Source organism: Eschrichtius robustus, chromosome 3 (genome assembly GCF_028021215.1).
Source record: "Eschrichtius robustus isolate mEscRob2 chromosome 3, mEscRob2.pri, whole genome shotgun sequence".
Taxonomy (NCBI): domain Eukaryota; kingdom Metazoa; phylum Chordata; class Mammalia; order Artiodactyla; family Eschrichtiidae; genus Eschrichtius; species Eschrichtius robustus.
Window position 1 is genome coordinate 142,279,500 of NC_090826.1, and position 13,424 is coordinate 142,292,923.

At 40.1% G+C, this 13,424-nt stretch overlaps 2 protein-coding genes across 7 annotated transcripts in view; both read left to right on the forward strand.

Annotated features, from left to right (window-relative positions):
- The window catches only part of SMG7 (SMG7 nonsense mediated mRNA decay factor), a 72,373-nt gene that overhangs the window by 8,971 nt on the left and 49,978 nt on the right, over positions 1 to 13,424 (forward strand). The gene's annotated exons all lie outside the window — the stretch shown is intronic.
- On the forward strand, positions 1,939 to 3,232 carry LOC137762888 (large ribosomal subunit protein uL3-like). Its single transcript, XM_068541375.1, is given in 2 exon segments — positions 1,939 to 2,279; positions 2,281 to 3,232. Coding segments are annotated over 2 exon segments (750 nt in total). The 5' UTR covers positions 1,939 to 1,967; the 3' UTR covers positions 2,719 to 3,232.

Genomic DNA, 13,424 nt, shown 5'->3' on the forward strand with positions numbered 1-13,424 from the left:
CCTTGAGCAAGCTGCTTAAGTTTTCTGTACCTCAGTTTCCACATCTGAAAAGTGAGGGTAGTAGTAGCATCTATCCCTTAGAGTTATAAAGGTCAAGTGAGTTAACATGTAAAGTGCTTGGGATGGTTCTGGCATATAGTAAGCATGTAAGTTTTAGCTATGTGTCAATATAATGCCTGAAAATTAGCCACTGGCACTGACTAATTGATAATTTTGCACCTCTGCCTTCTGGACATTCCTAATTTTAGAAGTCTTTCTGTCACAGCAAAGTCGGCACTCTTAAAGGTAGACTCTTAATTAACCCTTACCCTTCTCTTCTCCCCCATCCCTCATGTTTTCTCATTTTCCTCATTGGTGCTGCCACTCCCCATCCTCCCATTCAGGTTTAAAACCTTGCAGTCATCTTTGAGTTCTCCCAGTTTTTTCCTCACCCTCTTCCACACGTACACCACTTTGGAAATGCTGCCTTCCTGTTGTCTGTTCTTTTTCATTTCCAGCACTGTCAATTTATATGCATACTGTTGAAATAGTATTCACCTTGTACCTTGCCTGCAGTTCTTGCAAGTAGCAAGAAGAAAGCATTGACTTTGGGTTTTTAAACACTACCCACTACGTTCTCTGTTTTTGAACTAACAACATCTCTGGGTCTTGATTTCTTTATCTTTAAATTGAACATTGATCTCATAAAATTGTGGTCAATCTTTAAAAACAAAAAAAAGTTCACATATGTTTACTAAATTCCGGTTCTCCTTCAGGCTCCACCACCTGTCTCCCCGCTGCCCCCGCCAATTAATTTTGCATTGCTTCTATTTACATTATTATTCCTGAAAAGCATTTGTATGTGGCTTTCCCTGGCTTCAACTCCTTAGTTTGGCATTCTTGGCCTTCCATAAAGTGACCCTCATCTATCTCTGTCACATATCTCCTTACCTTTTGAAAAGAGTCAACTGCCCTAGCTAGAGTAATCTACTCATTGCCTTCTAAACATGGCTTATCCACTCCTGCTTTAATCTGTCTTCCAAGGCCATTTCCCCTGCAGGAGGTACTATCCTCCACTCCCTTAAGTTTCACCTTCTGTGTGAAAATTTCATGTCCACCCAGGTGATTTCTGCAGTCATTGACTTTCTGTAGCATTTCCTGTTTCTCAGTCATTTGGTACTTATAATTTCTTAAATTTGTAGTGACCTCTTTTTTTTATATAAGTGAATTATCTCTGCAGCTAGACTGAGTATGATAGAGATCATGTCTCAGCAATTTTTAAATGCATAATGTACATAATGGGTGTTGAATAGAGTTTTCATGCTTTTGTTTCATTTTTGCAAAACATTTATGGAATACTTACGAATGCCATTGCTAGGCTCTAAGAATATAAAGGCAAATGAACTGATTTTTGTTTCTTAGGCTAGTGGTCTCCTGAGGGAGATGGATGTTGCACAGATATTTCAATATACAGTTGGCCCTCTGTATCTGCGGGTTCCACATTGGTGGATACAACCAACTGTGGATGGAAAATATTGGGGAAAAAATTTTTCAGAAAGTTCAAAAAGCAAAACATGAATTTGCCAAGTGCAGGCAACTGTGTACGTAGCATTTACATTGTATTTACGGCTATTTACATATCATTTACATTGGATTAGGTATTATAAGTAATCTAAAGATGCTTTAAAGTATACAGGAGGTTGGGGAGGATGTATAAAGGCTATATGCAAATACTACACCATTTTATATAAGGGACTTGAGCATTTGGGGATCAATCCCCTGCTGATACCAAGGGGCAGCTGTAATGTGGTAAATACCAAGGTAAATGTTTTCGAGGGATGAGTATATTGAGGGAAGTGGAACTTTTACTGCCTGGGAGTTCAGAGATAGCTTCTGGAGTTGAACTCATGAGCTCAGTCTTACAGGATGAGTAGGATTAGTCAGGTAAAGAAAGAAGAGAAGCTCTACCGGCAGCATCCGATGGCAGGATGTCTCACAGGAAGTTCTCCGCTCCCAGGCATGGGTCCCTGGGCTTTCTGCCTCGGAAGCGCAGCAGCCGGCACCGCGGGAAGGTGAAGAGCTTCCCCAAGGATGACTCTTCCAAGCCCGTGCACCTCACAGCCTTCCTCGGCTACAAGGCTGGCATGACCCACATTGTGAGGGAGGTCGATAGGCCAGGGTCCAAGGTGAACAAGAAGGAAGTTGTGGAGGCTGTGACCATCGTGGAGACACCGCCCATGGTCATTGTGGGCAATGTGGGCTATGTGGAAACACCTTGAGGCCTCCAGACCTTTAAGACCCATCTTTGCTGAGCATATCAGTGATGAATGCAAAAGGCGCTTCTATAAGAACTGGCATAAATCTAAGAAGAAGGCCTTCACCAAATACTGCAAGAAGTGGCAGGATGTAGATGTCAAGAAGCAGCTGGAGAGGGACTTCAGCAGCATGAAGAAGTACTGCCAGGTCATCTGTGTCATTGCCCACACCCAGATGCGCCTGCTTCCTCTATGCCAGAAGAAGGCCCACCTCATGGAGACCCAGGTGAACGGAGGCACTGTGGCCGAAAAACTGGACTGGGCCCGAGAGAGGCTAGAGCACCAGGTCCCTGTGAACCAAGTGTTTGGGCAGGATGAGATGATTGATGTCATTGGGGTGACCAAGGGCAAAGGCTACAAAGGGGTCACCAGCCGTTGGTACACCAAGAAGCTGCCCCGTAAGACCCACCGCGGGCTGCGCTAGGTTGCCTGTATTGGGGCGTGGCATCCTGCATGGGTGGCCTTCTCTGTGGCTCGGGCCGGGCAGAAAGGCTACCATCACCGCACCGAGATCAACAAGAAGATCTACAAGATTGGCCAGGGCTACCTCATCAAGGATGGCAAACTGATCAAGAACAATGCCTTTACTGATTACGATCTGTCTGACAAGAGCATCAACCCTCTGGGTGGCTTTGTCCACTACGGTGAAGTGACCAGTGACTTTGTCATGCTCAAAGGCTGCGTGGTGGGAACCAAGAAGCGAGTGCTCACCCTTCGCAAGTCCTTGCTGGTGCAGACCAAACGGCGGGCCCTGGAGAAGATTGACCTCAAGTTTATTGACACCACCTCCAAATTTGGCCATGGCCGCTTCCAGACTGTGGAGGAGAAGAAAGCATTCATGGGACCACTTAAGAAGGCCTGAATTGCAAAGGAAGAAGGGGCCTAATGTCAGAACAGATTATACAGCTGGTAGAATCTCAATAAAGTTATTTTCCAGTAGGGAGGGAAAAAAAAAAAGAAAGAAGGGAAGAACGTAGCAGACAGAATGAGTAAATGCTTGGGGACCGTGTGTTGGAGGAACTCTAAATCTCATTCTGCATTTCCTTTGGGAGTCTAAGGTTCTCTTTCAATAAACCTTTCATTAGTCTTACAGGAATAATTTATACTTAAATGGCTGATGTTTGTTGTATATATTTCTACTAGAATATGAAGACATGAGAAATTTATGTAATGCCTCCAGTACTTCCTTTAAGATACATAAATATTTAAATTTCCTTTCCATGTTTTTGACAGTAGCCTCATCTTAGGCAAAAATTAGTTATTTGGAACATTATTAAATTATTATGGGGGGAGTTTTAATGAATACATGAATATTCTGAAAATAACTTTGGGTTTATAGACTTATTTTATAGAATCCCTCACCTGTTGAGATCAAACATGGAAGGTGGAGGTGAGGAAAGGAGTTCTGTAGCATTGGGGGATGAGATCAGAACATTAAGTGAAGTCTCTTTGGATTTAACTTTTTCAAGTCTGTCATAAAGAAAAAAAACCGTTGTAGACCCTTTTTGATCATTAACATTTTGTTCCCACAGTTCTTGATAGCATTTTCTCTTCTGTAGTGTCTGTCTTAAGTGAGAAGCATGATTCTGAAATCTATTATATTTAAAGAATTGCTGTATTGATGCATTAATATCCTCAGTCTATTCCCAAAAACTCCATGGGTTCACTGACCATATAAGTTGAGTCCTTTTTCCATCCTTCCTCTTCCCAAAGCCCTACTATTTCAGTGCTTTGTTAGTTGGAATATAGTATATTAGAATGTGTTTTACTAATACTGCCTCTTAGAAAGGTCATGAATTATTATTTAGTTCTTCACCAGGCAACAACTAACCAAATTTTCTTTGAGATACTGTGTGGTGATGAGATATAAGATAATCAGAGTAAAATGGAATTGGAAGATGGTATTCAAAGAAAAGAGGAGTTAGAGGTATATTTACTTGAAAATATTTTTATTGCTGGTGGGGAAAGATAAAAAGCATAGTGCTAAGAGAACCACCACAGGATGAATTTGGATATAAAAAGTATCTTAGGAAAAAAAAAAAGTATCTTAGGGCATCTGCAAAATTTTGTATTTCTGCACACATACACAGTTTGTGTAGATATTTTAAAGTGAAAATTTTGTGTTTTAATATCTAAAATACATATTTCTCAAATTCTGCTTAGTTTAGGGAATTCCCTGGCGGTCCAGTCGTTAGGACTCCGTGCTCTCACTGCCGAGGGCCCGGGTTCAATCCCTACTCAGGGAACTAAGATCCCACAAGCCACACAGCGCGGCACCCCCCCCCCCCCAAAAAAAGAAAATTCTGCTTAGTTTAGATAAATGAAATAATAATATTATTTGTCTAAAATAATCATTAGTTTCACTTTGCTTTTCCGTGAAAAAAGGTCAGAATATTAAGAAGCACAACTCAAAGGTTAAGGCATATTGGTCATAGATTCTGAAAATGTTAACATGTTAGTCACTTGCTAATTAAAAATATGTTAATTAGGTTGTCTGTAGACCCATACAGGGTTTTTTTTTTGGCTTCCTGTGAAAGCAACATAGTGTAGTGAGTTGAATGAGCAAAGCCTTTGAATTAAGATTGGCCTAATTTGTATTTAGGTTGTCCTGAGTTCAGATCCCAGCTCTGCTGTGTGACCTTAAACCTCTCTAGTTTTAGCTCTTTGCTCTGTACTTTCCTGTCTATAAAATGACAATGATAGAAGTATTGGGAGAATTACATGGGAAGATGTATATATAAAACCCACCATAGTTCTAGGTGGGTAAAGAGCCTAATTTATGCATTGTTTTCATTTTCTGCATTTCTGAATATGAATATATACCTTAAAACTTGTTAATGTAGTCTTTGAGTTGGTTGGCAGCAATTGTGCCTTAAATGGGTAGAAGGCAGTTGACAGGTCTTAACTGTGAAGTAGGCTGTTTTATTCCTCAAGAGTATCATCTTACATTTTACTAGTGCTTTATACTTTTCAGAATGCTTTTATATAATTGTCTTCTTAAGTTCTTCTATCCAATAACCTTACATAACTGGATTGGCATTTTGTAGAGAAGGAAAATGAGTACCTCATTAGTGGCAGAGTTGGCATTGGCCTTAATCTGCTCCCTCCTTGTCCACTGTACACACTTGGGCAGTGCTCTTAAAAATGAAAAATTTTCCCTTTTGGTATCTGTTTGCCATTGATGCTGTCAAGTGGTATAATATATATATAATTTAGATGATTCACAATTAGTGTTTGCAGATTCACATATTAGAAAACATATTTCTTAAAAATTACTTTAGTTTTTTAAAATTTCACGTGTAATATAGATCTGGTTCTTGCCACTTCTACATCCAGTAAAGTAATACATACTTGTTTTAAACAAAACAAAACCCAGAAAATTTTAAGAGCGATCATGTAACAGTGAAAGAGAGTGCTAATTATTGCTGGGACATGAGGCATAAATCTGGACTGTTCCAGGCACACAGGAACTTATGGTCACCCTACCATCCAGGGTTGTGTAGCCTTTCAGTTATTTTTTTATATATATATTAGCATTCACATACTTGTATAAACATATGTATGTATATAGTTTTAACAACTGGGATTGTTCTAATTTATATAGTTTGTAATCTTTCTTTTGTCACTTGACATTTTATCAAAGACATGTTCATAATTATATATCTAAAGCATCATTGGAAACGTCAGCATGCTGAAAATTACAGGAGTACTGTAATTTTCTAAACTGAATTCCTAACAATGAAAATGTGTGTTGTTTCCAATACTTTATTATTATTAAAAAATGCTGTAATGAACATCCTGGTACACACATATTCTTGTGCATGCTTATTTGAATGACAAGATTTGCACATTTCAAAATAATTTGTTAAGCGTGGTAGGCAGAATAACACGGCTCCCAAAAGACGTCTACATCCTGATCCCCAGAACTTATGAATATATTATGTTACATGGCAAGGGGAAAGAAATTAAGGTTGCTAATCAGCTGACTTTAAAATAAAGAGATTATCATGGATTTTTTGGTGGGCCCAGTGTAATCACAAGAATCCTTTAACTGTGGAAGAAGGAGGCAGAAGAATCAGAACCAGAGAGACATGACTTCCCTGGTGGCACCGTGGTTAAGAATCTGCCTGCCAATACAGGGGACACGGGTTCGAGCCCTGGTCTGGGAAGATCCCACATGCCGCAGAGCAACTAAGCCTGTGTGCCACAACTACTGAGCTTGTTCTCTAGAGCCTGAGAGCCATGACTGCTGAGCCCACGTGCTGCCACAACTACTGAAGCACACGCACCTAGAGCCTGTGCTCCACAACAAGAGAAGCCACCGCAATGAGAAGCACACGCACTGCAACGAAGAGTAGCCCCTGCTCGCCTCAACTAGAGAAAGCCCGCGTGCAACAACGAAGACCCAAAGCAGCCAAAAAATAAGTAAATAAATAAATTTAAAAGAAAAGAAAAGAGAAGAACCACAGAGGATAACATCCTGTTGGAATAGAAGGGGGTCACAAGCCAAAGAATGCAGGTAGTCTCAAGAACAAGGAAAACGCAAAAACTAGGTTTCTTCCCTAGAGCCTCCAGAAAGCAGCACAGCCATGGTGATACCTTGATTTTTACCGAGACTCACTCAGGCTTCTGACTTTCAGACCTGTAAGAGAATAAAATTTGTGTTGTTGTAAGCCACTAAATTTGTGGTAATCTGTTACAGCAGCAATAGGGAAATAAGGCCTGGTAGATGTTGCCAGAAAGTTTGTACTGTTTATTCTGGCCCTAGCAGTGTTTGAAAAGTACCTGTTTCCGTACATCCTCACCAGTACTGAAGGTCTCATGATCTCACCTTTTTTTTGAAGCAGATTCCTTGATGTCTTTACTTGTATTACACACAGACAAGTCTATCCAATACTCTAGCATTTCCCAGAGTGTATTCCACTGAACACGGGAAATTCATATATGTTAGGGTTCTCAATATATCCAAGGTAAAATAAATTTCAAAATACGGGGTTAAACTGGATTCTTTATTTAAGACTTCTCATAGCTTATAACATGCTAATGTATATTATGAACCTCCAAGAGGGAGATAGAGGTTGGTGTTTCCAAAGCTATGTCACAGCTCATAGAACTGATGTTTTCTTAGAACACTCTTTAAAATACAGCTCTCCTTTTTCTGTTCTTTTCTCTCTTAATCTTTCTCTTTAATATATTAACCTTTACATATGTCCATATTATATCTTAGACTTTGTTATTCTTCAGAATTCTTCTACCTCTAAAGTCTTACATTCAGCCATTCCATTTTGACCACAGCCTGATCAGCATTAATCCAGCTGCTTCTCTGTTCAGGACTTCCAGTGTAGATTCCAAATTTTTCGCGATTAGTCACTTCTTGCTTTTTTCTTTTCTTCCTCCTCCTGTTTTTGCTCTTCTGCCCATTTTTTGATATATTACTTTAACCTGTCTTACCAGTATCCTCAGTCCTCTTGTCCTCCCAGCTCACTTGTCTAGGAAAATCTGCTCTGAATGATTCTGAAAATATGCTTCTTTGGGTATTATGGATAGCCTCACTGGAAAAAAAATCTTACAGACTGGCCAATTGTTTAAATGCAGTCTTCCACTTCAATATCTATTAGTTCTTTTTCCCCCCAGTTTTGCCCATTTCTTTACAGTAGTTAAACTTTTGCTGTTTTCTTGAAGTTTTACTCTCTTAGCAAATGGTCTTTATTTGAACATAAAAATGAAAACCTTTTGGTGGGACTGATCTGCTTCCTGTTCCTTCCTCTACTAGTCCTTGCCTCTGTCGCTCTTAGAAAGGAAAAGGTTCTCATCCTCCTTATTAAGGTGGTTTTCTTTGTTTTTTGCTCTGGATCTCATAGACTTTTTTTTTTTTAATTTATTTATTTACTTTTGGCTGCATTGGGTCTTCGTTTCTGAGCGCGGGCTTTCTTTAGTTGCGGCGAGCTGGGGCTACTCTTTGTTGCGTGTGTAGGCTTCTTATTGCGTGTGCGGGCTTCTTATTGCGGTCTTGTTGTGGAGCATGGGCTCTAGGTGCGCGGGCTTCGGTAGTTGTGGCTCACAGGCTCTAGAGCGCAGCCTCAGTAGTTGTGGAGCATGGGCTTAGTTGCTCCACTGGCATGTGGGATCTTCCCGCACCAGCGCTCTAACCCGTGTCCCCTGCATTGGCAGGTGGATTCTTAACCACTGCGCCACCAGGGAAGCCCCTAGACTTTTTTTATATTCAACCTTTTCCCTCCTTAATTGGAGCTTTGTCATAAACATTTGAGCAAGCTTCCCTTAACCTGTCCTTCCCTAGCATTCGTTCTATATTTATCTTCCCCATTTATCACCTTATAAACATGGTCTATACTGACTCCCTCAACCCATTGTTCTCTGGTTTCTACCCCTACCTTTCCACTGAAACTATACTTGGTCAGGTCACCAAAGGCTTCTGTTTTTTACTCCAAAGACTCTTTTTTTAATTGAGGACAGGGACTGTTTTGCTAACACTTGTATCCCTAAGGCCTCCACAGTGCCTGATACATAGTGGAATCTTTGCATATATTTGATGAATATTCATTCAAAGCATGTATGAATGTATTTCAGTTTACTAATGTCTGTTATGACTCTCTGCTCTGGCCTTGTTTATGTCTTCATGTGTTTCCTTGTTTTGTTTTGTTTTGTTTTTGTTTTGTTTTCTAACTATTTGAATTTGGTACTTTTTCTATTTGTCTTTTTCTTGTTATGTTCAGGATAATTCTTATATCGAAAGCTGTTATCTCTCATGGGATTTACCTTGTCAGTGTGTTACTTTGCTTTTAAAAGTGGAGCTATATTATCAGAAAGTTTAGCCTGATACTCCAAATATGAGCATTAGCCAAGCACAGCACTTAAAGGTATAGTGATTTAAGAGTAAGGCCTTTACTTTCTGGCAGCCCTGAGTTTGAAAACTGGGTGTATGATCTTGGGTAAGTTATCTGACCTTTTGATTCCAGTTTCCTCAGTGTTAGAATGGAAATAATATGTTTCCTAGGGTTTGAGAAGGAATAAATTAGATAACAGAGTAAAAGTTCTTAGCATGGTGCCTCATACCTGGTTAAAAAAAGAAGCAGTAGGACTTCCCTGGTGGCGCAGTGGTTAAGAATCCGCCTGCCGGGGCTTCCCTGGTGGTGCAGTGGTTGAGAATCTGCCTGCCAATGCAGGGGATGCGGGTTCGAGCCCTGGTCTGGGAAGATCCCACATGCCGCGGAGCAACTAGGCCCATGAGCCACAACTACTGAGCCTGCGCGTCTGGAGCCTGTGCTCCGCAACAAGAGAGGCCACGACAGTGAGAGGCCCGTGCACCGCGATGAAGAGTGGCCCCCACTTGCCACAACTAGAGAAAGCCCTTGCACAGAAACGAAGACTCAACACAGCCAAAAATAAGTAAAATAAATAAATGAATTTTAAAAAAAAAAAAAAAAAAAAGAATCCGCTTGCCAATGCAGGGGACACAGGTTCGAGCCCTGGACCAGGAAAATCCCACATGCCGCGGAGCAACTAAGCCAGTGCACCACAACTACTGAGCCTGCGCTCTAGAGCCCGCGAGCCCCAACTACTGAGCCTGTGTGCCACAACTACTGAAGCCCACATGCCTAGAGCCCGTGCTCCGCAACAAGAGAAGCCACTGGCAAGGGGAAGCTTGCACACCGCAATGAAGAGTAGCCCCCGCTCGCTGCAACTAGAGAAAGCCCGTGCGCAGCAACAAAGACCCAACGCAGCCAAAGATTTAAAAAAAATAATAATAATAATTTAAAAAAAAGAAGAAAAAAGTTACATTTACTTACATATTTATTATTTCTGACACTCCTCATCTCTTTGTGTAGTTCCAGGTTTCCATCTGGTACCATTTTCTAACAGCCTCAAGAGCTTGTTTTTAATATTTCTTATGGTACTGATCTATTGACATCAAATTTTCTCAGCTTTTGTGTTTCTGAAAATGTCTGTTTCACCTTCAATTTTAAAGGATATTTTTGCTGGATATAAAATTATAGATTGATAGGATTTGGGGTTCTTTTTTTTTTCTTTCGCTAGTTTAAAGATATTATTCCATTATCTTCTGGCTTGCACTTTTTCTGATAAGAATTTTGCCATTATTCTTATCTTTATTTTTTTCTCTGCCTGCTCTTAAGATTTTCTCTTTATCATTGCTTTTCAGCCATTTAATTACAGTGCCTTTGTATGGTTTTCTTTTGTGCTCAAATGCTCAAAGTTTATTGAGCTTCTTAGATATCTGGGTTTATAGCTTTCATCAGATTTGGCAAATATTCCGTCATTATCTTTTCAGATATTTTTTTGTGTAATTGATATGAGCCAGAAATGGTATAAACTCTTAATTTCTTTGGATCTGTTGCCTAAGTGAGCTGGTAATTTGATTTTGTTAATATGGTATAGAATTGTATGTTATCTACTGTACGTTTTGCAACTAAAGAGGTTTTTGGTTTTTTTTTTTTTCTTCTTGTTTAACAAAGAAGAACTTAAAAAGTGGGTTTTGAGTGATGTTGGAATCACAGTGAGGCTAGGCTATATCTTTGCTTTGGGGAGCAGTGTGGGAGAGTATAATAAAATTTGTTTGATCTTTATTTTAGATGGTATCTAAGAAAGTTGTATAGCATGAAGATTTGTCCACAAAGATATCACCTCCCCTTTTTTACCATGTATTCAGGAACTCTTTCTATGAATAGCTTTTGCCCTAAGCTGCAGTGCAAATTACTTGTAGTGATGACTTAGGGTCACTCCAAGGAATGTTCTGCTCTTGCCATTGAAGTCTGTGTATGTTTATTTTTCCTATATAATTTATGTAAGAAAATATAGTAAACCTGTGTTGTCAATTGTCTTGTTAATCAAAAATTTCTAGAAATTAGGATTTTTGTTTTGCATTGTGATGAGGAGGAAGAGAGTGGGAAGAAGAACTAGAGAGACCTCTGGGACAGAATGTATACCAGAGGCTAAAACCAATAAGATTTCCTGGAGAAGAGTTTTTCAGGTTTAAGGAAAAGGGGAATATGGGTGGGTCTTATGCTTTTAAAAAGGCAAACTCTGAATAAAATCATAAGCAATAAAATAGTCACAATTTAGTTTTTTTTTTTTTTTTTTGGCTGCATTGGGTCTTCGTTGTTGCACATGGGCTTTCTCTAGTTGCGCTACCCTTTGTTGCCTTGGGGGGGGGGTACCCTTTGTTGCAGTGCGCAGGCTTCTCATTGCGGTGGCTTCTCTTGTTGCAGAGTATGGGCTCTAGGCGCACGGGCTTCAGTGGTTGTGATGCACAGGCTCAGTAGCTGTGGCTCGTGGGGTCTAGAGTGCAGGCTCAGTAGTTGTGGCGCACGGGCTTAGTTGCTCCGCAGCATGTGGGATCTTCCCAGACCAGGGATCAAACCCATGTCCCGACATTGGCAGGTGGATTCTTAACCACTGCACCACCAGGGAAGTTCCACAGTTTAGTTTTGAACATGTGAATTGTTGAAAATTGAGGTCTGTATTGCATCATGGAATAATGAATAAATGAAGTTTAGGTTCTGGAATTCTGATAACACCTGGATTTGAACCCCAGTCCTAGCACTTACTATCTTTGTGATTTTGGGCAAGTTTCCTAAAATCTCTGAGCCTTTGTTTCTTTATTTATAAAATTGGAAAAATAGTAGTTACCTCAGGTTGCTATGAAAATTAAATCGATAATGGTTTATGTAATCCACTTGTCGTTTACCTAGGTCCCCAATGATTATTAGTTTTCTTTATATATTCACTTTAAATTTTATTCTTTCATTCAGGGACCTTTTTACCTTTTAAACATTTATAATATTTAAACAAACCCCTATGGCATTCATGAGACTTTGTTTTCATCCTTTATTTTTCTCCATTGAATCCTTCCCTTGTTATTTATCCCACTCCATCCCATAAAAAACATGTTATGTATTCCATCTTAAAAACTCTTTTGACCCTCTCATCTCCCTCTACTGCCTCTCCTTCCCAGATAAAGGTGTCTAAACTCAGTTTTAGTCTCAGTTCCTTTCCTCCTGTTTTCCGTTGAAGTCAGTCCATGGGCTGATGCTCCCACTTTTCTGCCCAAATTGTTCTTAACAAGATCCTCAGTGCCTTCCACATACGAAATCCAATAGTCATTTCTCAGGCCTCATTTTACTTGATGCATCAGCAGTATTTATCGATTCTACCCTCTTTTTTGAAGCTCTTTTCTTTATTTGGCTTCTAGGACACCATAAAACTTCAACAAGTTTTCCTCCCTTCTCTCTGGTCATTAGTTCTCTGTCTTTTTACTGACGCATTGTCATCTCTAGTCTCTATATGCTGATGGCTCCCAAATGAATTTCTGTAGTACATACCTTTCCTTTAAATGTCAGACTCTTTAATTAACTGCCAGTGTACATTCACATGGATGTATATCTTAAAGTTATCATCATTGTAAGAAATAATAGCAAGTGGTTATATAACACCATGTGCCAAGCACTGTTGTCCAGAATGAACTCTTCGCCCACACCTATTTGTATTATCTTCCTGTTGGCTAGTAAATGACAAATTCCCATGAATCATTTTTGATTTTTCTCTCTCTCTCTCTCTCAAATTTCACTCAACAAATGCTGTTGGTCAGAGTCTGATCAGATTTTACTCTCTCCACTGCTGCCTACTGGTCCAAGCCAGTGAAGTCTCAACATATAGGCCAGGAGGAGCCTCTTAAAATCTAGGTTAGGTCATGTCACCTCTTTGCTCAAAATCTCCAAAGGTCTCTCAGATTATCTAGGTCAAGTTGGATGACTCAGTCATTCAGCAGCTCAGCCTGACCTGAAGGGTCCAAGATGGCATCACTCAAATGTCTGGACTGTCAACTGGAATGGCTGTGATAGGTGGGAAAACTGGGTCTCCTCTCTCCAAGTAGTCTGTCTCCTCTGCTTCATAACATTGTGATGGCATTACGAAAGGGCAAGCCCAAATACACAAGTGCTTATCAAGCCTTCGTTTGTGTCACACTTCCTAAAGTCTAATTGGCCAAAGTAAGTCACATGGCCAAGCCCAGGGTCACTGTGTAAAGAGAGTTCACAGTGGTGCAGATGCCAGGAGGTGTATGATTCATTGGGGGCCATCAATATAACAATCTTC